A 27,124-nucleotide genomic window follows, 5' to 3' on the forward strand; every position below is an offset into this window, starting at 1 on the left:
TCATTTTTGTAATACAGTCAGCCGCCTTTATTTTGAAGTTCCAAGAGACCGAATAAAACCTTCGAGTTATTAGTAGTTAGAGTTACGGAAAGTTCATACAGCCTTCTCAGAGTTTGAGATCCAATGAAAGCTTTGAAATAAAGGAGTATTCTCGTTATAAGACCTCGAGTTAGCAAGAGTTGAGAGTATAACCGGTGTACTTCATTTTTGATTATATAATCATAACTGATTGGTAGTTTACAGATTGTGATTAATTATTCTCGTCTCACGTTGTACACTTTGTTCAGTAACGTAATCCTTAACGTCTGTTTGTATGTTCCAGAGGCGATCCGCTTCGGAGCAAACAGTTCACGCTCTGGAGATGGAGTTAGAATCTTACAAGACGCAGCTGGATGAAGAATCTGAGTTGAGAATCGACATCGAGAGACAGCTCGTTAAGGTTAACGGAGAGTGTGCAACCTACAAGACCAAATATGAGACAGAGTGCTTGGCGCACGCTGACGAGGTTGAGGAACTGAGGTGAGATTTAATAGTAAACATAAAAAATGCACAAAAACTGATTTGCTATTTAAAGACAATTGTTCTTTCTCGTTTACTTCACAAAAAAATATATACATATATATATATATATATATATATATATATATATATATATATATATATATATATATATATATATATATATATATATATATATATATATATATATATATATATATATATATATATATATATACTAGCTGACCCAGCCACGCGTTGCTGTGGCGCAGTAGTTGGATTAAAAAAGTATTTTACTCATTATTTTGATAAAATCAAATTAATGTTTTTAATAAAGTTCAAAGTTGTTTAGCCCATTTTAAAACATAATAACATTAAGTAAATTAAAAATATATAAAAAATGAGGTAGATAACATTTATTTCGAATTGTTTTTTCTATTACTTGAAAACTGGAAACAATCTAAGCATTAAGTTGTGCACAATATTTTTGCTTAACCTGTCTTTTGCTAACACGAATAAGTATAATAACTTTCCCACTCGTGAGTAGGTGATAGATAGTTTTCCTAGGAGATAAATATGTATATTTCAAGTACAAACCGCAAATAGACATTGTTTGGTCTTGGGATCTCTTTATGGTCCAATGCTAAATAAATCGGAAATTGAAGCCTTCGAAATGTGTTTCAATCTTATGGCGCTATTAATGGATTGCGTGACAACACAAACATTTTTTTTTTAAAACTTTTCCACCCAAATTGTTGACTTTTAATGAAGAAACGTGTACCGTTACAGAATCTAAGTGAGTTTTAATCGCGAAAAAGAATAAATTGTTGAGCCAATTTTCAACCGGAAATCGTGTAGTCGCATTCCTGGTGTATCCAGGGAATTTAAAAATTCAGTTGGAATGTTTACTGCTTTGTTTTCATCGACAACTATATAGGCTTGTTCAGCATCAATGGGGAGATTTTTTTCCCAGCCGTCAGTAATGGCTCATTATTTGCAATATATGTAGCTAAGACAGCGTCCTTGCTCTGTCGTTATACGTTGCAAATAGTGTTAACTAAGTCGGTGGCCCTATCTATCAAGTGACGGCATATCATAATAACCTAAGTGGCAAATTTGAAATTGAAACGCAAAAACCTTCAGTTAAAACTAAAGCCTCATATTCATCTCTGGTGTAAAATCTGGATTTGGACATTTGTTTGTTTGTTAAACTTTATGAAATCCGTCTTCAAATTAGTTCAGTTATATGGATTCAATATAGTCAATTCAAGTTATATGGTTTCTCCTTAAAAAATGATGATTGTGTTGGATAGTATGTCGTTAAAGTTGTTTTAAACAGTTGACGAATACTGTTTCTCCTTATGTCAAACCTGCTTTAGAAAGTGTCAACTCCCAATGACTTTGTGCGACCAATAAATACAATTTGCGACATGCATCGGGATATGTATTTGACAGTCGACAATTGACGATCCACAAATATTCCTGTCCTTTCGGGAATGTTTACCGAAAACAAAACTGCTACAAAACCAGCGCGATTACAAAGGGAATTATGATTTTAAAAAAATTAAATTTATCTGGGAATAGACTCTCAATTAGTTCACTTTTCGTCTCAACGGCAGTGTAGAAATTGTCTGGCTATTTGTTGTACTTTGTATTTTGATACAGTTCAATTTCACCGTTTGCAATACCCAGTAATTGCATAGAAAATACTTGTGCGATTAGATTATTTTGCGTTTATACTCGCATGTTCATGGCCAATCGCATTATCTCGACATGACGCTATAAAAACGATTGTTTGAAACATGCGTTGATTTCATCGGAATAACTGGTAATGTCTGCCGGAAGTCCCCAGACAGTATTCAGATAATTTCGCCTAAAAGTTTATCGTTGCCATTCAAATCTTGCATAATCCTATGATGTGCTTCGAATGAATGCTTTTACTCATGAGCCATAGTACACTTATCCCAAATTATAATTTCACTCTTGCAACACTACAGCCATACCACGTCTTTTTTTTTCTTTATTGTACACATTGCGTTTTGTTTGTTATGAATATCTAATAGGCAACTTTAAAGCTGAATGTGCTGTTCGTGTACCATCTAAAAAAGGTAGCAGCAATGCCTGACGATGCAATTGTCACTGCAATTTTCTGTTGCGAATGTATCTTTGCAAGAATTAATGATATTAAAAATTTCCTGGGGAACAAAATAAAGAAAATAATTGTTTTCCGCTAAAATTCATTAACTTTCCTGAAATAAACCTGGAATATTTTTGAAGAATTCAGTCGTCTTCTTGGTTAAAAAGGCAGTTATGATTCTGGCACCTGCAGAGAAGCCTAACGCAAGATTAATATAATAGCCTGGAACCTTCCTGCTTTTCTAAGAAAGCTCTCAAAGCATTAATACACGCATTGCCAACGCGAAGACAGACTCTCAAGCAATTAGCTCGAATGTAGTCCCTCTGCAACTACTTGCAAAGCTTCGTGATCCAGATAACTTTTCGCACTCATTGGGTGTTGAGTCAATCCGGACAAACCGCAATCACTCCGAAACCGATATAGCTATTAAATACGTTTAGTTAATCTTGATACTGGTGGAGAAAAATACTTTTCACAACGGTGTGAAATCTGCAATTTGTAGCAATTCAAGGAAACGTTTTGAAAAATATAGTTGATTTTCTCAGGAAGTAAATAATAACCTGTAATATCCCGAAACGTTATATGAAAATTCTAAGCAACATCTCTGAATTTTTTTTATCATGGTGTTTTTAGCAGTAAGTCATACGATGTTAGAGTTATATCGATTAATTAACTTACACCGCCATCTATTAAGAATTTTTAGAACTAAACAATTAATTCACACTATTATTGCATAATTAATATGAAATTTGCAGTAAAAAATTATAAAAACTATCCTATCTTTTAAGTTGGACCAAATGACACATAGATATGAAATTTGAGAAAAATCGGTTGAGTAGTTTCGGAGTTTACCCCGAACAAACATCGTGACACGAGATTTTTATATATATAGATATATTGACCATCTAAGACAATTATTGCAAAAGACTACACTTTTGTTTCCTTTCTTACTAGCAGTACCCGCACAGCGATGCTCATGCTAAAAGTTTAATGGACCCCCCCCCCCCCGTCCGTTGAATTAAAAAAACATGACGTCCCCTCCCCCACTGATGTGAAATGATCATTTTTCTTTGTATAAAATGCGTGCACACCTTTTCAAAAAAAAAAAAAAAAAAATCAAAGTTTCTTTGGAATTTAAAATATTTCGTCAAATCATTAAATTAGATTTACAGTTGCTTTAAAACTCTATTTAGAGGAGTGAAGCGGTTTTTACTGCAATTTAAAATATTTTGTCAAATAAACAAAAAAAGACTTCAAATAATATCTTTCAAATGTAAAAATAGTTCTGCAACTCTATTGTTTATCGCCAAACTCGCCCAGCAACCACGCTATCATAATCCATCCGTCTAACGAAAAAAAAAACATCCAGTGGAATATTCAAAAATCATCGTCCGTAAAAAAGAAGAAAACGTCGTACATTTCACTCGGATAACAACAAATCAAAAGTTTCTTTTCTTTCAAAACAAATCGCCAAAACAATGAATTACATTTACGGTTGCTTTAAAATAATAATCCTAGACTGAACTGCTCAGCGCGTAACGCGCCAAGCGACCACGCTACCGGAACCCCGCCCTTTTGCGAGTGAAGCGGATGTTTTTTCTTTGGCAATAATAAATGTTTCATCAAACAAACAAAAAGTATAAAATCACATCAACAGTAGCATTCAAATATTTATACATTAAGAGCTGCGTTGCCCGGCTTTGCCCGGTCCACCTTGAGAATAAAAATTGTGCCAAGTGACATGTATTCAACAATCAGACTTAAATAAAAGGAAAAAAATACCATGCAAAATTACCCTCCCAAACAAAGACGACAAATATTAAAATACTTTCAAGGAATTAAAATGCGAAAGATGGATTTTAAAAGCGTAACCATGGAAACACGAAATAAAATAAATTTAAGAAATTAAATACAAAATAAGGAAAGAAACAATGGATTCAAAAGGCGTAACCGTGGAAACGCGAAAATAAAATGGTTGACAACCTGAATCAAAATGACATTTTTCGAATTTGATTTTAAACCCCTTGTAACTTTTTTTCCTTTGAACATAGAAGCTAAGTTTTGCGACCATAGCTCGAGAGAAATCTGGAGTAAAAAATGTCGCTTTTTCCAATGGTGTCAAAAAGAAAAGTGTGGGACAATTCTCTTTTTTTTTTTTAATTGATAGATTTAATGAAGAAAGTAGTGCCTAAATTTCAGCTAAGCCTAAAAAAGTTCGAGCTAAAAACGCAAATAACTCCCGCCGTAATTAAATTAGAGCATTGAAACAAATTGTTTAGAACGCGAAATATTCTACTCTTTTCAACGATATATAATATTAATATGTGCAAGTACTTTTTCACTCCCATATTCGGCAATTTACTTGAAATTTGGGCCTAAATTGGAATAAAAAAGAACTATTTATCGGATTTTTTCGACTTATAGCCTATGTCACTCAGTAAGAAAGCACTTTTCATATAGTGAAGGAATTTTTCAAATAGGTGCAGTGGTTCCGGAGATTACCTCGAACATATAAACACACAAAAATTCGCCCTCTCTCTGTATAATATTAGCATAGATTTGATACGTTTATTTTACGTTTTCTAACTTGAAAAATTTCAGGGGAATGAAAAAAAAAAAAAAACTTTTCGAATTTTCAAAATTAATTTGAATTCTGAAATTTTAATTCAAATTATGTTTTTCGCAATCACGAGTTGCGACAGGGCCCTACTCATTGGGGGTTATTGTTTCTAGAAAGAGCTCCTGTCCCCCCAAGCCTACCAATCCTCCTAAGGCGGTTACGTGTGTATAGTTGTGTGTGTGTGCGTGCAGGCGTGTGTGTATATGTAGGCACGCGTGCGTGCATGTGTAGGCTTGTGTGTGTGCGTAGACCTGTGTGTATGCACGTAGGCGTGTGTGTATGTGTGTAAAGGCTTGTGTGTATGAGCGTGTGTGTGTGTGTGTATGTGTGTGCGCGTGTGTGTGTGTGTATGAGCGCGCATGTGTGTAGGACATGGACGCCTCCGACCAGGAGAAACGGATAGCTCAGGACCGGAGCAGCCGCGCCGCGCCGCCTGCAGAGGACGGTGAGCGGTGGTGCTGGTGTTCCTGGTCCAAGCTGAAAAAGGGACCAGACGCCAAGGACGGTCAAATAAAAGCAATAAGCAATCGTGATTGCTCAAAAAAATTCATTGAATGAAGCACTGCAAAAAAAAAAATGTATCCACATTTTTTTTCGGACTTGAGTTTGGCATTATCGGCGTATTATAGTACACCATCAAGTTCCATATAAAACTTAAAAACCGTTTTAATTTTATTAACTACATTACTTTTTTATTTTTATTCCCTTAATGGATTATTATTCACATAATAGATTCTCGAAAATCCTTTTTTTTTTTTGGACTTAATAATGTATGGTTGCTATTAATATCAGGGACCTATCATATCTGTCACTCTTTTTATACATCATTGCACTAAAGCTCTCAAACATCAAATGAAATAGGGGAGAATATAATAAGAGATATTCGATATAATAAGAGATATGGGTAGTAAGAGATACAAGATCAGAAAAAAAACGAGTGGGGGAGGGGGAAGGACATCTGTTAGCACGGGCTCAGAAATTGAAAGAAGTTACAGAAATTCCAAAAATAATTTAAGACTCAAACCTTTTTCTTATTATTCAAACGGGAACTTGAGAACTATCAAAGAGGTAAGAAAAGGTTTTTAAGATAAAATGCTGGTAAGTACAGGAAATGCTTATTTAAAATTAAAAACGACTGATTGGAACTTATAAGAGCCTAGCACGACTTTCGTCAGAATAGAAAGCATGTTCTGCCAGTGTTTGATTTACACTAACTCATAGTAACATAGACACACAACCAATAGACCTTTAAATCGAAGGAATTTTCCGTTCTATAGTTTAGATTTTATCAGTAAAATATTTCTAAGGTGAGAAAGAATTTCTTTAAAGAATGCCGATTTATTTTGCATGTTTTTTGAATTATGGAATGCTTGATAACTAAGAGCATTTAAAGGAATATTTTACGACACATGCAAGAAAGACAGCATTTTTTCCTCAGTATAGTTTTGAAGCTAAACTAGTGTACTGCCGTAGCAACTTATTAAAAAATTCCAGAAAAGAATATTTTAAAAATTCAGATAGATATCGACGATTTAGTGAGTTGCCGTACAATTATTCTCGAAAATAAGATGAATTTCATGGGATTGCTTGTTGCAGTTGTTCACAGGCATTCAGTTTAGCTTTGCTGTAATTAGCGATAACAATAAACTTAGGAAAAATTCTTTACTACCAATCTGCTTTATAGGAGTCATGGAATTACAACTCACTAGATAGTCGATATCTTCCTGAATGTTCATGATATTCAACTGGATTTTTTAAAAACTAGTTGCCAATTATATCTTTCACAAGTGACAGAGGTGGCTTATATCAAAAAAACACACTCCAACACAGAACAATATTGGAAGAAATCTTAAATTTTGCACAATGCTACTTCAAACTGATTTATCATTCTCAAATACTACAGTTCGCAAAACTTTTGTGATATTTTTACTAGTGGACTTTAGTATATAAACTAAAATGTCTTGAAGCTACATTTTCTCCCTTTTTTTATGAGAGACACACATAGGAGAAAATATTTTAGTTTCTCCTACGTAAAAACGTGAGGTATAAAAATTTCTTTTTTGAAAATCTTTATTTTCCCTTTCTTACTATCTCGCTCTACCTTGTAACAAATGTTTTTTGAGTATATGTAAGCAGGGAAAACAATAGACATACTGCCGTCTTGAAATATTATTAACGCGGAAGTAATTTATTGCTCCTTACCAATCCTAAAGAATTTACTAATTTATCCCCAGTTTTAATATGTCGCATCCTTTTTTTTTTTTTTTTGTAATTCTTAGCCTAAAATTAATGCACTTAAATGCGTAAGGATAACTCCTTGTTAAAAGAACAAACATTATTACTTACAGTTGAAGAAAGTATTTTTTACTGGATCAATCAGGCTACTAGCCATTACGAAAATTCTAATGCGAATGCAAGCCACAACGAATTTCTCGGTTATTGTTTCAAGCATTTTCTTCTGAAATGTTCGCGCGATACATTGTAAACAACAATCAAAATGAACAGTATTTATCAGATACAAAAGTTTTAAAGACTTACGTGTTGTTTTTTCCCTCCAGGCGTAAGATCGCCCAGAAGACAGCTGAATATGAAGAGCAGCTGGAGGCTCTTCTCAACAAATGTAGTTCCCTGGAGAAGGCTAAATCCAGATTGCAGAGCGAAGTCGAAGTCTTGGTCATGGACCTGGAGAAGGTGAGATACGTTCACTTTGATTGCTTGCAAGGTGGAAACTTCAGTAAAAAGCATTTCATATTCGGAAGTATTTAAACTTTAAAGCTTACTTATTTAAATTTTAAAGCATACGAATTTAAATTTTAAAGCATACGAATTTAAATTTTAAATTATCATTATCAAAATTTATTTTAAATATGCAATTTTTTTGATTGCCTGCTGTTGGAAAAATACAACGGCCGAAGGATATTAATAATTATTAATTTCCTTAAATCAGAACCCGATGAGGAACAAAGGTCCTGGCTGTTTTGGAGACTACTTCCATTCTCACATTGGATGCGCATATTGTACACTTGTTTTATAATAAGCGCTACATTACATTATTAAAAATGTATAACACATTAAAGAACAAAGTAATGAATTATTGTTCATTAGCAATACACATGGAAAGCACAAACTGTTTTGCTACAATTGAGAAAAAATATTGAATTAGAAACTGCAAATATTTGAATGTGTATGATTCATTGCCACATTGAATGCGAATATTGTGTAGTTTTATCGTGAACGCTACACTACACTTCTTTAAATGCACAACACATTAAAAACAAAATAATGATTTATTGTTCATTAGTATTACGTGTAGAGTACAAAATATTTTGCCAAAATTAGAAAGAATATTGAACCTGAATCTGCAAATATTTGAATGTGTATGAAATACATAAAACTGGAGTCTCGAAAAAACCTGCTGCTATCAACAATCTTTTCATGTGCATGAAAGAGAAGATTCAAAATTCATCCCAAACTCAAAAACGTCTTCATGGCATGGGACATTAAATAATCAGGAAGCATATCAAGCACTGATCTTCAAACTTTGTGCTATGGGTAATTCATGTGACTGACTAACATCAGGAAGCATGTAGACCCTCAAAGCAGTGATCCACTGTCGCTAATCCTTTCAATGATTTAAGGAAACATGAAGCGAAAACTCTCCTCCATAATTTTAGTAAATGAGAAAAAGATAAGATTGAGGTTTGAAAAGTAAACTAAGTATGGAAGATAAATTTGCTAAAAGTATGTTTTGTTATTTATAAAAACAAAGTTTACGTTTCGGGTCTGAAAAGACAACATATTACCCTTGCCTCAGAGCAGCAGTAAGACATCTAATCCCAGGAATACCAGTTTGATATCCCACTGTTGATTCGCAGCGACGATACATTTTCTAAAGAATACACAGGAATGCACAGATGCTATGCACCGGTTTGTTTGATCATTATAAAATCTAAAAGAAGAAGAAGAATGCAATTCCTACAGTTTCGATTTCTTCCCTTTTGTGGTTGTGTTAATATTTAAAAGCATTATTTTTAAAACACCCTTTAAAATATGTTCTTTGACTTTAAACTTATAATCAAATCCTGAGAAAAAAATTGTTAAAATATCATAGTTTTATTTAGGGATATTTTATGGTTAAACAACCACTTAGAAACATCGAACTTCAACAGAAAAAACGACAAATAATTTACCGTCAAATTTCCCAAAACACTGATAAAAATTGCATAAATACCTAAATATTTACGAAGTAGTAAAATTTATTTGTCATAAAATTAAAAGAAGTAGACATTTTTGAATGCACTAAACTAAATAAAAATAATCCCACATTTGCAAAATCCAAAAAAAAAAAAAAAAACAATAATTTTTGTTTTTCATCCGATTGGTGCAGTTACAAGTTTAAAATTGATTTAATTACATCTTCAGCAAGTGTTTTCTTTGTTATTGGCAACTACATAGTTTCAATGTGTTCCTATAGTATTTTAGAAGATTAAATTATGTATGTTTTCAAATGGCAACACGATGCATTTAAGAAGGGTTCCTTGTATTAATTTGGTGCGTTTGCAAATGATATTCACTTAAAAATTTCTCTCATATATTATTTCAACAAATAACTAGATTAGGCATAATTTTTACTGCATTTATACGGATTTTATTTATTCATTTACTTATTTTCATTTCGTCTTATTTACGTCTTGTTTCAAAGTTTCAACAAGTGAGTTTCGCCCTCTCAGCGAATGGTATGGCTCCGATAAGTTGAATTCAGATGGGTTGAAGTTTAAAAGATTCAATTTGTTAAAATAGGGGAGGGGAGGCAAGCCAGGTTTCACCGTCGATAAATCTTATTGGCGTTGTGCCAATCTAATCTCTTTCAACCCAAATATTAATGAGATCGTCCATAGACAACATCTTTCTACCCGAGTCCGTCTAAATAAAAAAATTTTAATGATCGAAAGTTCAAAATAATTCTATATGAATAAATGTCAATCTAACCCTATTGATCATCACAAGACAAAAGAAAAAAATGTTTCAACGGCTCTTTATTTCCTCCAGGCAACGAGCCACGTGGCGGTGCTAGAGAAGCGAATAATCCAGATCGAAAAGATCAACATCGAGATCAAGAACAAGCTGGAGGAAACAACGCAGCTCTACGAGGGCTCACAGAGGGACCTCAAGGGCAAGATTGCAGACCTTCAGAAAGCTCAACACGAGATCGAGAAAAACAGGGACCAGATCGCCGCTCTCACCAGAGAGAACAAGAAGCTTTCAGGTAAGACTGTCCAACTCTACCAGAGCTGCCATTGCCACAGATTTATATGGTAGTCTATGTCCTAAAAAACCAATCAAGAACAATGATTTTTCTATGTATTGACCACTTCTGAGTTCATTGAACAAAACAAAGTTTTAAGAAAGCATTTTTAGCAACCAGAAAGACACTTTACTTCAAAAATCAACTGTTTTTTTCCTAAATACACAGCATAGATGATAGAAAAATTGTTTTGTATTCGTCTTTCAACTTCATCACACATTTTTATTTCTAACTAGCTGTACCCGACGCGCGTTGCTACGCCAACAAAAAAATACATCATTATACTGATTTTCATGACAATCGGTTGAACGGGGCAGAAGTTGCTACTCTGCAGTGCCACCTGGTGGCGAGTGGCTTCAATGAGCATATTATGCACCTTCTCCGTGGAAAAATACATATATATAGCAATTTTCATAATAATCGGTCCAGGTATCAAGTGAAGCCGTGACTATACTCAAATTTTGTACTCACGCAGTTTGTAAGATCAATCAATCGCTAAAAATATCAAATAGAAAAAGTTTTAAATCCCCCCGTTGCATGAAGAGCCATAAAACAATAAAGAAAGAATTTATTTGTTCAAACTCAAGAAAAATGGCAACAGCTAACTTCTTATCAATGAGATCTTTCACGCGAATTAATTTCTGCAGCCGATAATTTTATTCGTATTTATCCAATGGATTGTGACTTAAATTGGAATAAAAAAGGAACTATCGATCGGATTTTTTTCGAACTGGTCTATAAACATTCCCAGTACCAAAAATAACAAACGGTGAAAGTTTCAGCCAAATCTGCCGGGTAGTTTTTGAGTTCATGGATGACATACAGACAAACATTCATTTATATATATATATATAGATGAATGACATTTTGTTTGTTAATGAATTGCTAATTAAGAACTTTTGTTTTTTAATATTTTAAAAAGCTGCTGCTACGGGGGATCATATGCGAGATTTCTAGAAAACTTTTTAGCATTAACTATTTAGTTGCACTATGGCATTTTTTGGAGGGTCAAAAAGCTGACCCACTCTAAACACTAAGGCTATATTGGATCTCCCAGAAAGCTCCCTTCGAATTTTCAACTTCTGTATACGACTTAGATAGATCCCTCAATTCGCAACCAGAAGAAATTCTCATAAACGGCAAAATCACAAAATGTTTCAACTGCAGAAATTCTTATCTTGTTGCTTTTGAGATTGCAGAAGGATGGTCAAGTTACAACCATTGAAGAGACATATAGTTTGCAGCCCAAAAGTTATAGAATCCAGCCTCAGTCGTAATTGGTTCACAACTCTTGAGATCTTTGCAACAAAGCTTTAAAAGCCACAGAAAAATAGGTGAAACAAAAATTTAATAAACTTTTCGAATAGGTTTGCAACAGATAAAAAACCAAGAACAGCAAAAGCAGCCAAATAGTGCGCCGTAGGATTATTTGAATGAAGATGGGACAAAGTCATCAAATAAACGTGTTACTACTAATAATATGACCCATTGAAATAGTGGCATGTTTTATTATGTTGAAAGATTCCTCAAACAGACTTTTTAAATATTTCTGCAGCCTTCCGATCGAAGAGCTAGAGTTCTGCCATATCATAGCAAAGCTTGGTAGCTCATTTTGCTTAGTAAAGACTGGTATAGTGCAGAGGCTAACCGTTTTCCAAACTTGAGATTATTGACAAAAAGGCTTAGTTTAAGACATTCTCTGTTTAAATCCCCCTGTCAAAATTAACGAAAATATTGCTAGCAAAATTAATACTAAAAGCTTAGTACCATTTCTTCATCAGGTTATGTCATGTGATTGGTTGGTTTGGTTTCGGTTCCCAACCGGTCGGTTCGCCAATTTTTTTCTGATGTTGGAAGGGGTTCGCAGGGAAATAAAGGTAGCAAGAGCTCTTGGGGGCGATACTGCGCCAACGATTCTTTATTTTACACTATTTATTTTTTACTTAAGTATAAAAATACGAAATATATGTCATGTGATAGTGAAGGGAAAAAAAAAGATTTTTTCTTTCACTATGTCTTGTCATAGTGAAAAAAAAAAAAAAACTTTTATATATTAACATTAACTTGCAGATTTGTAATTTTATGTATTTGTATCTGTTTAGACTCATTTACTCTCAAGTAATTCTCTAGTAAATAAAAAATTGAAGCACTCGATAAAAGAAAAAGTAAACATACTTTAGACAATAATTCGGACACAATTACGAATCTGAACAGCGTGTCTTCATATTTTTCCAGTGAAAGGAAAACTTCACATAGCCCTTGTTAGTTTTTATTTAATAAAGTTCATACACTTCAGTGTAGACCGGAAAAACTCAGGAAGTTTGAAGTATTACTAAAATTTCAGAGAAAAACAAGACTTTTAAATAAAATCTTTAAAAAGTGCTCTAACTACCTGAAAAACTTCCGCAACAACTAAATGTAATGTTTGCGGGCAGCAATAAATATAATATCGCATTACACCTGGAAAATTCGTTTTATTTCCCTTTTCAAAATTTGAATATCAACCTTGTTTCAGCTTAGATTACTTTTAGAAAGCGTTTTTTTTTTTTTTTTTTGGATGAAGGCATTACATCTCGATTACGAAACTATGTATAAAGTCAAATGTGATGGTTTTATTTATACCACTAGGACAAAAAAGCCATGTGTGATCATTAGTAGTAATACTGTGAATTTTTTGGAGACTTTGTCCTTTGATCATTAAAATAATCCAATCTCCCACTGTTTGGAGTTCTTTGGGGTAAAACTGATTCAAAAAGCTTTTCAAATTCATGTTCCTTGTATTCTTTTGTAATTTTCTCAAGTTTTGTCACGAGCTATCTTATAGAGATTGCAAACCGACTCCAACAGAGTCTTAATTCTATAGCTTTTGGGCAACTTTGACTAGTTGTTAGAGCCCGACCAACTTTCTGTAACCTCAAAGTTAACAAGATAGATATTGCTAGCATGGAGACATTGTGCGGATTTTGTCAGGCATAAGAATTTCATCTTGCTGCAAATCGAGGCATTTCTGCAGAAAATCGTAAAGTAAGAAACTCAATTGGTGGAAGTTTTCTAGACCTACAGGATACTGATCTTAATCAGATTTTTCTGTTTGCAAAAAAAGCCATTGTGAAAACCAAATAATTATACTAAGAAGTTTCTAGAAATCTTGCCTAATCGAAAGACAAAAGGCAATAATAGCAGTCTTTTTTTTAATGTGGATTAATATCTTCTTAAATAAAGCCATATGCAAAAAAAAAAAAACAGCCTTTTTGAACCATTAAGAAAAAAATGCATAATTAGCTATTTATTTTCAAGCAACATAGCATTTATTAAAAATAAAAACGTGTGTTACATTTAACAAATGAAAATAAAAGATTTTCCTAGCATCATGATGCGTGATTAGGAAGAAATATTCGGTGTTCTAAAAATAGTAATTGTATAAACGAAGTGTTTCTCTGGTAGCTAAAAATGCACTCCCAAAACTCTTTTTATACTATTGAATTCAAAATTGGTCAATGCATAAGAAAAATCAATGTTCTGAATCAAAAATAAAACATTCAATTTTTGTGACGCTCTACTGAATGGCTTTATACCATTGCTTGTTAACAATTGACCGTTCATCTTTACTGCCGGTGTGATCCGATTGAAAAAACTTTAGAACTCCTAATGTGAAATATTCTGTACATATTTCACATGTATTCCTAGATGTATTTCCTAGATGTATACTTCCAATTGCAAAAATGTTCAAAATCAGATGTAGAGTCAAGATATTGAAAGTTTGAAGCAAAAATAAAAATGAGTCAAAAAATACAAAATTTAACTTTTTATACGGGCCCCAGGTCCCCTATGTTGTTTTTAGGGAAATTTTCTCCATTGAAAAATCATTCCAACAGAGAAAGTTTGACATTAATACGACCAATATTCACCCAGCTATGAAACGCAGCGTTTTCTGACATATACTACTTTACACTCGCCATCAATTACACCTTTTGGGGGAAAATATAGCGGTTAACAAGAGTTTAAAATTATATGTGCATATCTTAACTCTGCATCTGATTTTGAACATGCTTGCAATTAGAAGTATAAGGACTAACGGTTGCTAAAATAAAGGTCTTGCAGGTTAAAACGGAACACCCTGTATATACAGTGGTATTCCCATAGGGTATACTCCATATACGCCGTATACTCACAAACTTTTTTTTTATAGACAAATAGCGTTTACCCTCAAGCTACGTAAATTTTCATATTATGACAGTTTTCGTATATGATCGCATACATATATTGTGCATAATGGATTACTGGGAGTATACCCTCAGAAAAATTGATGGGAACATCACTGTGTGTGTGTGTGTGTGTGTGTATATATATATATATATATATATATATATATATATATATATATATATATATATTAGGGTGGAGTGAAAAAAACGAAATTGAGAAACACGTTTAGCCTGTATGTGGAAAAGTTGCCTCTTACCAAGTCCATTTATCATACAAAATTGTAGCTAAATCAAACAATACCTTTAGCTGCCCATTTGAAGCTCAATTTTAAGTATTTAGCCTCATTTTTCACCAAACTCGCGAAAATGAGCTGATAAAATATAATTATCTCCCATTTGAATTTACGAATGGTTGAAATTAAACTCTGGAAGAACAAATATTTAATGTATAGTTTGTTGAATGACCTAGGTAATTGCAAAATGGCCTTCAAATGTGCATCAAGAGCGCGCATCGTATTATGCTGTCTCAGCTCTGGTTTGTCCTTTCTTTGCGCTCACCGCTATTGACTGGGTTCTTTGTTCTAGTTTGTTGTATTTCTTATTTGAAATGTTATATTTAGTTTGAATTATTTCAAACTATTAAGTTATAACTTCAAATGTAAATAAAAAGGCTGTTTTTACATATAAAGAGTTTGAAAAAAAAAACACAACTATAAGACAAGATTTTTCTTCACCAAAGTAAATGATATAAGTGTAGTGTTGGTGGTAATGTCAGAGGTGGTATATTCACTACATAACTCGGTTTTAAATGATCACTGTTTAATACACATATTTACACGTTCACTCTTCCAGTGATAATCTTGCTCTGACTGCCAGTGCTGATTCTCAGTTAGCCTTGTGGGAGTTCAAGTGGTTGCGCAATTGGGGTTTCCATAGTTGCGCAATTGGGATTTCTCCTTTTGCATGAACTGATCTGATGAATTTATGGGTTTCCCACAGAGTATCCCCCCAGTGACTAAGGGGTGTTAACCCAAAGGAACGATTTTTTTTTTTTTTTTTTGGTTGATAATCAACACTGGAAGTCATGTCATATTGTTAAGAAAACATAAAATATATACAAAAATAATTGAAAATTGGAGATTGATATATATATATATATATATATATACAAAAACTAATATTTTGCAGTTAAAAGAAGATATATTAGGTTATATAAGTTGCTAAGTTTTTTCGGAAATGAACTCGTCTTCCGTATCTGGTGACATATTTTGCAGGTTCGTTTGTAGGTGTTTTATTGATAGTTTTTAGTTTTGTAGTTGCTGGAGGTGGAGAATGGACAGTTTCCGGAATTACATGAGCCGGTGTAACGCGGTCAAGAGAAACTGTTGTGCGTCGACCATTGATGTCTATGGTAATTGTTTTCTCCGTTTTGTTCAACACTTTATGTGGACCAGTATATGGTTGATGTAAAAGAGGTTTCACATGATCAACTCTTAGAAAAATATGCGAAGATGATTTTAGCATCGGATGGATGTAATACTGATCTGTGCAATGCGCAGATGTCTCAACAGGATTCAGCTGTCTCATTCTGTCACGAAGATCAGTTACGAAATCCGAGTCACATGCAGGAGTGACTGTAGGGTCGATTATGTCATAAGGAAGACGTTAGGTTGTGCCGTAAACCAGTTTTGCACAAGAAGATTGCAAATCTTCCTTAATGGCTGTTCGGATACCCAGAAGAATTACGGGTATTAGTTCTGACCATCTGTCAGTATTTTCATGAGCTTTTAAAGCAGACTTTATATGCCGGTGGAAACGTTCGACAAGTTCATTTGCAATTGGATGATAACTAGTTGTTCGTATCTTTTGAGTGCCCAGTAAGCGAGTAAATTCAGTGAACATTGAAGAGCGAAACTGGGGTCCTTGATCAGAAGTTACTATCGATGAACATCCGAAACGAGAGATCCAAGTGTTGAATATTTCACGGCATACGGTTGGTGCTTTAATGTCAGATATGGGTACTGCTTCTGGCCATCTGGAAAAGCGGTCAATCATAGTGAGAATGTATGTTTTACCGTCAGATGGTGGCAAGGGACCCACAATATCTACATGAATGTGCGAGAATCTGGCATCAGGAAGAGAAAATGTACCTTGAGGCATTTTGATGCGCCTGTGTACTTTTGATTTTTGGCACGATTCACAGCACTGCACCCACTGCTTAATTTGGCACTTCATATTAGGCCATACATATCGCGCACAGATGAGCTTGGTTGAAGCTGCGATTCCTGGATGTGCCATGTTATGCAGATGATCAAATATTAGTTTACGAAAGGAAAGAAAAACGAATGGACGTGGAACACCTGTTGAAGTATCACAAAGTATATTGCAGTCCGCAGATTGGCATGGTTTGAACTCCAATTTTAAAGAAGATGTATTGTCGTCGAGAAATTTTTGAGTTTTTGGATCACTTCTCTGTGCATTTGCAAATTCTTTAAAATTTAAATTTGCAGCTTTGGTAATCGACTCAATTTCAATTCGCGAGAGTGTATGTGATACCACATTTTCTGAACCTTTCACATGCCGAATGTCTGTGGAGTACTGCGAAATGAAATCTAAATGGCGTAATTGTCTTGGGGAATATTTATCTGGATTTGTTTAAAAGCATGAGTAAGTGACTTTTGGTCTGTATATATTACAAAAATTCTGCCCTCTAACATGTGTTTGAATTTTCTAATAGCAGAGTAAATTGCGAACAATTCCCTATCATATGTTGGCCATTTTTTTTTTTTTTTTTTGACTTTTGTTTAGTTTCATTGAGAAAAAGGCTATTGGTTCCCACAGTCCATGCGATAGTTGAGATAAGGTTCTGCCTATAGCAATTTCTGAGGCGTCTACATATAAGCTTAGTTGAGCTCCTGGAATTGGATGTCTCAAAAGAGTGGCTTTAGCAATCGCGTTTTTCGCGTCAACAAAGGCTTTTTCTGCTTCTTCATTCCATTTAAGTTATTCTACCGCTTTGCGAACCTTGGAATGAGATTTTTTTTTATTTGTATGTCCTTCTAAAAGTTGTACTACAGGAGCAAGTATATGCGCAGCTTTGGGTATAAAACATCGGTAAAAGTTGAACATACCTAAAAATCTACGCAACTGGGTTAAGGTATCTGGTTTTGGAAAATTTTGGATACAATGTACTTTATCGGGTAGAGGTTTTATTCCGTTTTCCGAAAGATTGAATCCTAAGAAGTCTATAGTTGACACACCAAATATGTATTTTTGTACGTTAATACAGATACCGTATTCATCTAATTTTGAAAATACGTTTTTCAAATGTCGTGATGCTCTTCGGGATTTTTAGATGCTATTAGTGTATCATCGACGAAGGCATAAACTCCTGGTAATACTCGAGTAATTTCGCCTGAAAAACGTTGAAATGTAGCACTCGCGTTACAGAGGCCGAACTGCATCACTGTACTTTCAAATAGGCCAAAAGGAGTACAAATTGCAGTTTTGTGAATATCGTCCGGATGAATAGGAATTTGGTGGTACGCTTTTATTAAGTCAATTCGATTAAAAATTTTTGTTCCGTGTAATTCAGCTGTAAAATCAGCAACACAAGGGATGGAATATTTATCTTTTATTGCTTGAGCATTTAGAGATCTAAAATCACCAACTAGTCTCCACTCTAAAGTTCCTTTCTTTGGAACCATGTGGAGTGGCGAACCGTAGTTGCTTTTCGAAGGTCTTATATGTCCTAGATGCATCATATTTGGAAATTCTTGCTTAGCAATTTTAAGACGATCTGGAGCTAACCTTCGAGGTTTTGCTACTACGGGAGGACCTTTTGTTATTATGTAGTGAACAGTATTGTGTTTTACTGTTTGATGTGGATTAGGTAATTTGGTAATAGCAGGAAATTCTTGCAACAGTTTATGATATTCTGTATCCCCAGAAAGAGAAATTTGAACCGAATGTAGTTTCGAATCTTTAATTTGGCCTGCTGATTGCAATTTTGTTTTCATATCTCTCAGACACTTATTGTGGAGATCTGGCACCAATTCAAAATAATGGAGGAAATCTGCTCCAAGAATAGGTGAACTAACATCTGCAATCAGGAAAGTCCATAAAAAGTGTCGTCTTAAATTCAGATTCAGCGATAAGGTTTTCTGACCATAAACATTAATGTTGGAAGAATTTGCTGCCATAAGGGTTTGTTTGTAGCATTTCGTTTCTGGTAGATATTAGCAGGAATTAAACTGACGTCTGACCCTGTGTCAACCAGAAAAGATATGTTTGTTGTCCGGTCACGAATGAACAGGTGACGTGATTCCTTAGGCAAAGAATAAGTCGCCGCTATTCCTTGCTCGTTTCGTTTCCCTGCCACTTGCAAGGTTTCACGCATTTTTCTAGATTTTTCTCCAAAGCGTCTATGATACCAACAAATTGAAAAATCACGCTTACGAGAGACACTCCTTTCGCGAGACCCATTGTTTCTGCGATTGGGCGAACGACCGCGAGAATAAGAAAGACGATCAATTCTTCTATTTAACTTTTCAATTTCGCGAAGAAATTTAGTCTCAAGTGTTGGTTCACTTTTATTAGACACAGCAAAAGTCTCTGTGGAAGATGGTGAAACTTCTATGATCCTATCGGCAATTTCTGCAGCTTTGTCTAAAGTAAGTTCGGAAACAGCAGCTAAAATTATTTGGACTGAAGATGGCAAACGCTGCAAAAATAATTCTAGCATCAAATTTTCAGCTACATTTAAAGTTTCTGCGCGACGTTTCATGTTCCGTAGCAATTCAGATGGTTTGCGAAAGCCTAATTCTTCCCCTGAAAGTAACTTTCGAATTTCCTGTTGGGATGATTCCCCTGTCCGATTTATAAGTTCTTTCTTAATATGGGAATAAGGATCGGTTTTATCTGGTTTCATTAATACATCTCTTATTAAAGAAGCTGTATCAGGAGGAAATATGTGCAACTACGTAATTGTATTTTGTTTTCGAATCAGTTATGGGCTTTGGAGTAGCAAGTTCAAAAGTACTTTCGCACATTACAAACCATAAACTAGGATCTGATCTATGGTACTGGGGTATTTGTACTGCACTTATTTCAGACATGGTGTAAGGCTCAGATTCTTTAGTTTCAGACATTGAATGAATCATATTAATGCATATAAATATAGTACTGTTAACATAAATGAGTAATTTATACTGTTAATGGGAATTTGGCATTATAATCACAAACGCGACATATATACAACTGAAAAATGCAATGTTAAAAAATTATCAAGCCTACTATATTTTTAAAGATAAAACTTCATGAAAACGAATTGTAATTACATGCATATGAAACATTTTCTTCGACTTTATCATAAGAAAAACACCGAGAGAACTTAAATTGAAGTTGAGGGAAATAAAGGAGCACCTAAGTGACCTACTTTTCCACGCGAATCAAATGCAAAGCACAGAGAAATGATTTACAGAAATTGCACTTATCTGCGACCTTGAAACAAAAGTTCCCCACTGTTGCTTTGGCATTGCTGCTCGGTTGGAACACTTTGAAGACGCTGTGCTCAGCTTCATCACACAATTTAATCATTTTTTTTGAGTTTTTGGGCGAAAATGCAGCACAAGTTTAATTCTGTTGAATTAGGTGTTTAGTCCGAAGGGTCACCATTATGTAGTGTTGGTGGTTATGTCAGAGGTGGTATATTCACTGCATAACTCGGTTTTAAATGATCACTGTTTAATACACATATTTACACGTTCACTCTTCCAGTGACAATCTTGCTCTGACTGCCAGTGCTGATTCTCAGTTAGCCTTGTGGGAGTTCAAGTGGTTGCGCAATTGGGGTTTCCATATAAGCGTCAATTTTTATAAGTGCAGTTGAATTCCATTGAAATTTGTTGAAGTAATCTTGAATTCTCAAACATGGTTATCGAGTTAAGCCCTTTTTCCCCTTTAGAGCTCTTGAGGGCTCAGCTCTCTCACGCATTTTCTATTGTTGGCCGGCTTTGACTAATATAGTTTTCTTGACATGACTATACGTTATTCTATTACACTGCAAAAGTATTCATTTCCAATAATATGTGATGATTTAGATTTTATATAATAGAGTATACTCTAATAACATATTCTGTTGAAACTTTCACGTTCTCTGATGGGCATTTCTTGAAATATATAACCGAAAAGATTTATTAGCTGTCATTTGCCTCCTGCAATGACTGTATTCTTTCTTAACAAACTGATTGAAATATTTCCATTTGAAATTATATTCCATATTTCGTAGACATACCATTGATCTGTTTTCTCCTGTATTTCACTGTAATGTCATAGTCTTGACAAATATGCCGGTATAAATGCTGTCAGTCTTTAAAAAATGAGTTCGTTACTTTTAAGCTTTATAGAAAAACAAAGGATTAAGTTGAAGTAAAAATACTTTTTGAGATACCAAAGGCAAGTATCAAACGAAACACCTGTGATTCAAGGTGCCAAAATCAACCCACAATCAAAGCTGTGTTTGATAAGACAGTCTAGGCTTTTTGCCCACCATAATGAACGAAAATAGACCAGTCGGGCTTCTTTGAAGGCTCACAAAAATGGCACCTTTATTTGGGAAATGGAGCGTGAAATAAGTGATTCCGACTTAAGTCATTACAGAAAAGGTTTCTGTTGTGACATCGATAAAATTTACATCAAATTATTTCTTCTTTTATCTCCTTGCTTGGAGAACATGAAAGCAGAGATCAGCAGTTTATAAATACTGTAAGATGGACAGCATTTCTTAAGCACAAAAATATGAATTTAAGAAAAAAAACTAATTAACATCGCATTTTAATCAAGCGTATTTAGAATTTATATTATCGACTAAATAATTACCATAACGGAGATCTACATTATTAAAACTAATGTCAACTTAAAGCCGAACTAAAGTTGAAGAATTTAAAGTAAGAAAAATAAAGTAACTTGAAACATATATTAAAAAAAAAGCGCAAATATGTTGCATTTATGTCAAATACGATTGCCTTTTTTTTTTTGTAAGAACTAATGTCCTTGATTACATATTTGAATATACGTATATTTATGTTATATGTGAGCATGTACTTAATGTTATTGTTGCTGTGACTTATGCCCCATGATCTAATCGATGCTAGACCAGGTCCAAGAGGTTTTGAATCGATTTATACACTAGAAGCGGATTTGTCGATAGAGCTTCATATATCAGTCCCAAATACGCAAGAAGGTGGGAAGGAGAGGCCTCAGCCAGCTGAAGCACATTTAGTGCAAGTCTGGAATGTTGAGTACATTGAAGTATTAATTTTTTTTCATATTGTAAATTAGTGGCAAAAACACTCGAAAAAAAAAATCAAGAAGGTCACAGATCTCTCATCTTTGTCTTGGGACATATTACAGTAATAACTGCATTGCATTTCTCTTACTTAAGGTATTGGACTCGTTTCAGGATAATGATGAAATTCTTTTACTTTTCCGGAATCTACTCCTTTTTCTTTGAAGATCTTATTATTTTTTTTTTTTTTTTGGAAATGAGACATGATTTATACACAATTTATAACGACAAAAACAACATTTAGTTAGAAATACTTTACTAAAAGTAAAAACTTAAAAAGCAGTAATATTAAGAATAACTTCCCTTCTCTAGCACCCTTTCTGTTAAAAATCTTCAGCTTTCAATTTAGAAAGAAGCATTTCAAAGTGATGAATGTAAAGGGTGTCCCAAAATTAACGCAAGATTTGAATTTGCCGCCATTTTTGCAATAAATTGAGGGCAATCTTGAAAAAAGGACAATTTGGCAGCTGAGGGTCTAGGGTTATTACAAATGGAGCGTTTTCGATTCTATAATGCGTTTTCATTATCGAACAATTATTTGAAAAATAATGAAAGTTTGGGCGGGTCAAGCAGTTTACTGTTATTGGCGCTCGATATCGCAATTAGGTAATGCGCAGGTGGTTGTGGGATTGCTGACATAGACGTTTGACTTCAAATAACCCCATAGGGAGAAGTCTAATGATGTAAAATCACACGATCTAGGGTACAATTCATATCACCGAAACGAGAGAGTACACGAACAGGAAATTCCTCATGCAGTGATTGAATTGCTTCGCTGGCTGTATAATAGCATAACACTCCATTTTTACTAACCCTAAACTCCCAGCTGTCAAATTGTTCTTTTTCTGTGGCTGCCAACAATTCACAGCAAAAATTGTGGCAAATTCAAATCTTGCGTTAATTTTGGGACACCCTTTAGTATCAAAACCAACTCAATGCATTTTTGCGAAATTTTACAGCAGATACAAAGTTCTTCACGCTTTTCAGCTCTGTAGTACAAATTGCTTTGCAGCATGATAGCAGAGAGTGGAATGAATGAGACATTTTTTCCCTTTCTATCTGTATTTTTTTCTGCTGATCAGATTTTGTGCAAACGCTTAGTATAAAGTCAAACTTAATTCTGTTACACAGAAAAACTCAAGATCTTGGGAGAGGGGGGGGGCATCTGTATTGAGCAAAAATTAAAATATTAGAGAAGTCCTTTTGTCATATTTATCTCCACCTATTATGAGGTTGAATGCGTTCTGTTGACAGTGAATGGGACACCATTTTAAATTGAGAAAAATATTTAAAAAATAGTTAGTTTTATTTACGTGGTGAACACTGATCTGAAAAATTGATAGAAGATCATTGTGTTCATAGTTTAATGAGAAAGGAAATAACAATACTATTATCTGCAAATATTGAATTAACTGCCAAAGATTAAAACTTTTAACTCATTTTTAAGAAACATTTAGGGTTCGGGGAAAATTTTCTCCATCAGCCGTTGAGTATTTGCATTTAAGAACGAAAAAGATTTTATTGTATTGTAGTGTTTAAAGGATAAAATGACTTGAATTACTACGATAACAAGTTTCCCCGGAAAAAAAGTTTCAGAATAAATTTAATTACCATAAAAAATCAAATTTTTTAAAAATCAATATTTTTTCCAAAGACTTAAAACACATGACTTTAAGTGATTAAATACTAAAACTTTATCTGAGAACTCATACAAGAACACTGGGAATCATAAAGATAACTACTAAGAATAGTAGTTATTGCTTTAGAGCCAATATTGTCCAAGCATTTACGGACTAATAAATTGAACAACAACTCTAACACTCATAAATAACTACTAAGCTTTCTTTATAACTAAGAAAACTAAAATTTTCAAAACTGTTACATCATCTACGCATGGAAGGGATAAAATTGCGTTCCACTCTTTGCCATGTCGTGCGTCCTATTTTACCCCTACAAGGCTTTTCTAACATAATCATATTTTTAAAAATGATACTGATAAATTAAAATAAATTTTAATAAAAGTTTTATTCAAGTGAGTAAAGGAATAATCAAATTATGTATAACATTCATAATAACTGTAAAACAATGAATGCTTCTTAATTTATAATCCTACTTAATTAAGAAAGCGGAAACTTACTTTTCAAGTGTACTCTTATTAACTGTGCTTTTGAAAGTTAGTAGCTCAACTTAGAGAACACTAACTTCATTAGATTACTTGAATCGCTACTGCTACCAAAAAAAAAATGTTTGCCAAGTTTATTTATAGAAGCTAGTATAGTTGGGGCGAAACTAACCTGTCAGCATTGTGAAGGCTACACAAAGCCTAATCACAGCATTACGAAGCTGCCAGGTTAGGTTTGTCGCAACTGCACTGGCCCGTTCCCCTCCCCCACATGTACCATTCGTTACCACTCTCCCACACTATCGACCAAGTAGCTTTAAATTACGAAAGGAAAAAAACTATTGAAAATTCGTGGGTTGAACTGCTTTTGATGCTAAAACACCTCCAGCTGAAAATGAAAGATAACACTATGTAAAATTTCTTAGTTGTTTCAAAAAGTATTGCGTCAGTGCGAGAAAAAAAAGAATTCCTTCCCTAAAATTATCAAATTTCCATGTGCTTAATTTAGTACTTTTGGAATCGTAGGCACAGAGCTGAAACACTTAGTAACTTTTCGTAAAGTGCCAAACGAACTTAAAACCAGCATCAAGGTTAATGATGAGGAGCTAATTTCATTCTATATTACGGGTTCCGTTAATTCTTGCTTCGTATCGCTCACTCTTTGGCAGTGCTAAAGACTATAAATAATATCGAAGCAAGGATGAAACATTAACTAGTTACCTACTGCTCTGAATAGGTTGTCAGTAATCTTTTCTAAGAAAGTGAGTCCTTTGCACTTCAACTAGAACTAGAAACAAACGAAGGACTTGGCACCAGGAATCTTGAGATTGTCAATTTCATATATTACATTAAATGAAAAGCGGTTAATTTCTGCTTCGAGGCATGGTATACATCTTTTTTGATTTCGGTAGACACAGCAAAAAGTCTTGTTTCATACTGGGTAAACCCGTTTAAATTAATCCTTTATAAATATATACAAAAGCATAAATTAAAATATAGACATTATGCCCCGCGAAATTCTTGCACATTCCACCAAACACTGGTACTAATAAGATAAATAAATAATTTTGTGCTGAACAGTAAGTTAAGAAATAACAACGTCAAAACAGCACAAATTGCAGATTACTGCAGACACTTCTTTCGGCGTTACAGGGAACGCCTTTATGAATGCAAAAAGTAATGAGCTATGGATGAAAAGACATCCGACCTTACTTTACTGGTACAAATATTTAGGTTCTTAATGAATAATGCCATTTTCAACAAATTTCGAGGTTTTTTCTTTTTTCTATACGTTACAAAAAAGTAACGTCAAAAAATTGTGAAAGGAAGTGTGGTGGGGGCTGCGTCCAGGAGACCCTATAGTAGGGGAGACTATTGTACCTTAAATCACTTCTAAAACTTTTATCCAGTAATTCAAGGTACAAGATGCAGCTTGGTTTCAAGGTACACGAGGTTGCATGTTTATACAATAGTGGCTACCCTAACCCAACAGCTACGTAAAAAGTAAAGAATACACTTACCGAGTGATAGGCAATAGATATAATGGTCAATCAGTTGGGTAAAACTAGTCTTTAAAAATCCAATTTCATTTAAGTAACACTGGAATTATTTCCTTTTGTTTGCACAAATCACAAAACAATCACTGCCCACATACAAGCTGGAGTTTCAACCTACAACACTCACTCTGGCAGGTGGAGAGACTGTCATGGCTGACATAATAGCGTGATTCCTCACTAGGTCAGCGCTAGCTGATTAGAGTGCATGGCGCAAGGTACACCATGGTCAAGGTATAACAGTTCCCCCTACCTACACTCTTGAAAATTTGTGCAAAACTACTTCGAGCCCCGGGGGTTTGCACCTATGGTTTTATATCTTAAGTTACGAATTAGTTTTTTTTTTTTTTTTTTTTGTAATTAATTTATTAAGCTAAAATTTCACGTGTTTGCTTGTTAAAGGGATGAAAGATTTCCCACTCCTCTTAGCATTTGATATCATTCGAAAGAGATTTAATTCCTACATCAAATCAAGCTTGTTCCAATTTTCTCAATTAATTAGAACAGCAGATATAAACGTTTTTTTTTTTTTTTTTTTTTTTTTTTTTTTTTAAATTTACGAAAAGTTCTGGGCTCAACTCAATTCAAGTTAGAGCTAAAGAGGAAAATATATTACTGGAGATCATGAATTTGAAAGCGATTTTTCAAACGCTCAAAAGTGCCGTTTTGCAATGCTCAGGAACCCCTCAGCATCTATAACTGTGCAAGTTCGTACAAGTTAATTTGTAACCTGGGAAAGAGGTGCTCTTCAAAGCGCTTTTTTTTTTAAATATACAGGTTATGCATGTCTCTATCAAGTTCTTTTTGTCTTCTTCTGAAAGTGAGATTGTGTTCTACAATCAATTCGCGATAACTCGAAGTCCGATAACTCGAATATTTATATAAATCGAAGTTTTTATCAAGTCCCGATCTTTTTGTCTTTAATTCCATGCTAATTTTGCTCAATATTTCGAAGTTAACTTCCATTAACTCGAAGTTTTTTCAAAGGTGACTTGAAATTTATTTTGAAAGAACGAAAAAGAAAAAGGGGAAGAAAAAAATATATTCATGTGGCAATGAGAGAAAATTTAATTCACCTTCACACGTGATTCCTGCACATTAGACCTCTAAAGCAGGGAGAACACCTGTTCCGCCAATGTGCGATAAAGGAGTTACACGTGCGGAAATGAGTATAGCTTGTTTTCTTTCGTTGTACTGTACTGTTTACACTTAGACATGTTGTTGGAGTGCGAATCTGCTTTTAAACTTATAGTCAACTTATTGTACCTTTGTTCAAAGGCTGACCGTTCCCCTTCATTCTTTAGTTTGATCAATTGCTGATAATCTGAGAATAAAT

The 27,124-nt window shown here is 34.1% G+C and overlaps 2 protein-coding genes across 2 annotated transcripts in view; one reads left to right on the top strand and one right to left on the bottom strand.

Annotated features, from left to right (window-relative positions):
• The window catches only part of LOC129231790 (paramyosin-like), a 123,429-nt gene that overhangs the window by 59,330 nt on the left and 36,975 nt on the right, over positions 1 to 27,124 (top strand). The window contains exons 7-9 of the mRNA XM_054866168.1: positions 323 to 519; positions 7,814 to 7,946; positions 10,305 to 10,521. Coding sequence (XP_054722143.1) covers positions 323 to 519; positions 7,814 to 7,946; positions 10,305 to 10,521 — 547 coding nt within the window. The remainder of the gene's footprint in view (positions 1 to 322; positions 520 to 7,813; positions 7,947 to 10,304; positions 10,522 to 27,124) is intronic.
• LOC129231801 (uncharacterized) lies at positions 19,116 to 19,816 on the bottom strand. Its single transcript, XM_054866179.1, is given in 3 exon segments — positions 19,116 to 19,170; positions 19,172 to 19,731; positions 19,733 to 19,816. Coding segments are annotated over 3 exon segments (699 nt in total).

Source organism: Uloborus diversus, chromosome 1 (assembly GCF_026930045.1).
Source record: "Uloborus diversus isolate 005 chromosome 1, Udiv.v.3.1, whole genome shotgun sequence".
Classification (NCBI taxonomy): domain Eukaryota; kingdom Metazoa; phylum Arthropoda; class Arachnida; order Araneae; family Uloboridae; genus Uloborus; species Uloborus diversus.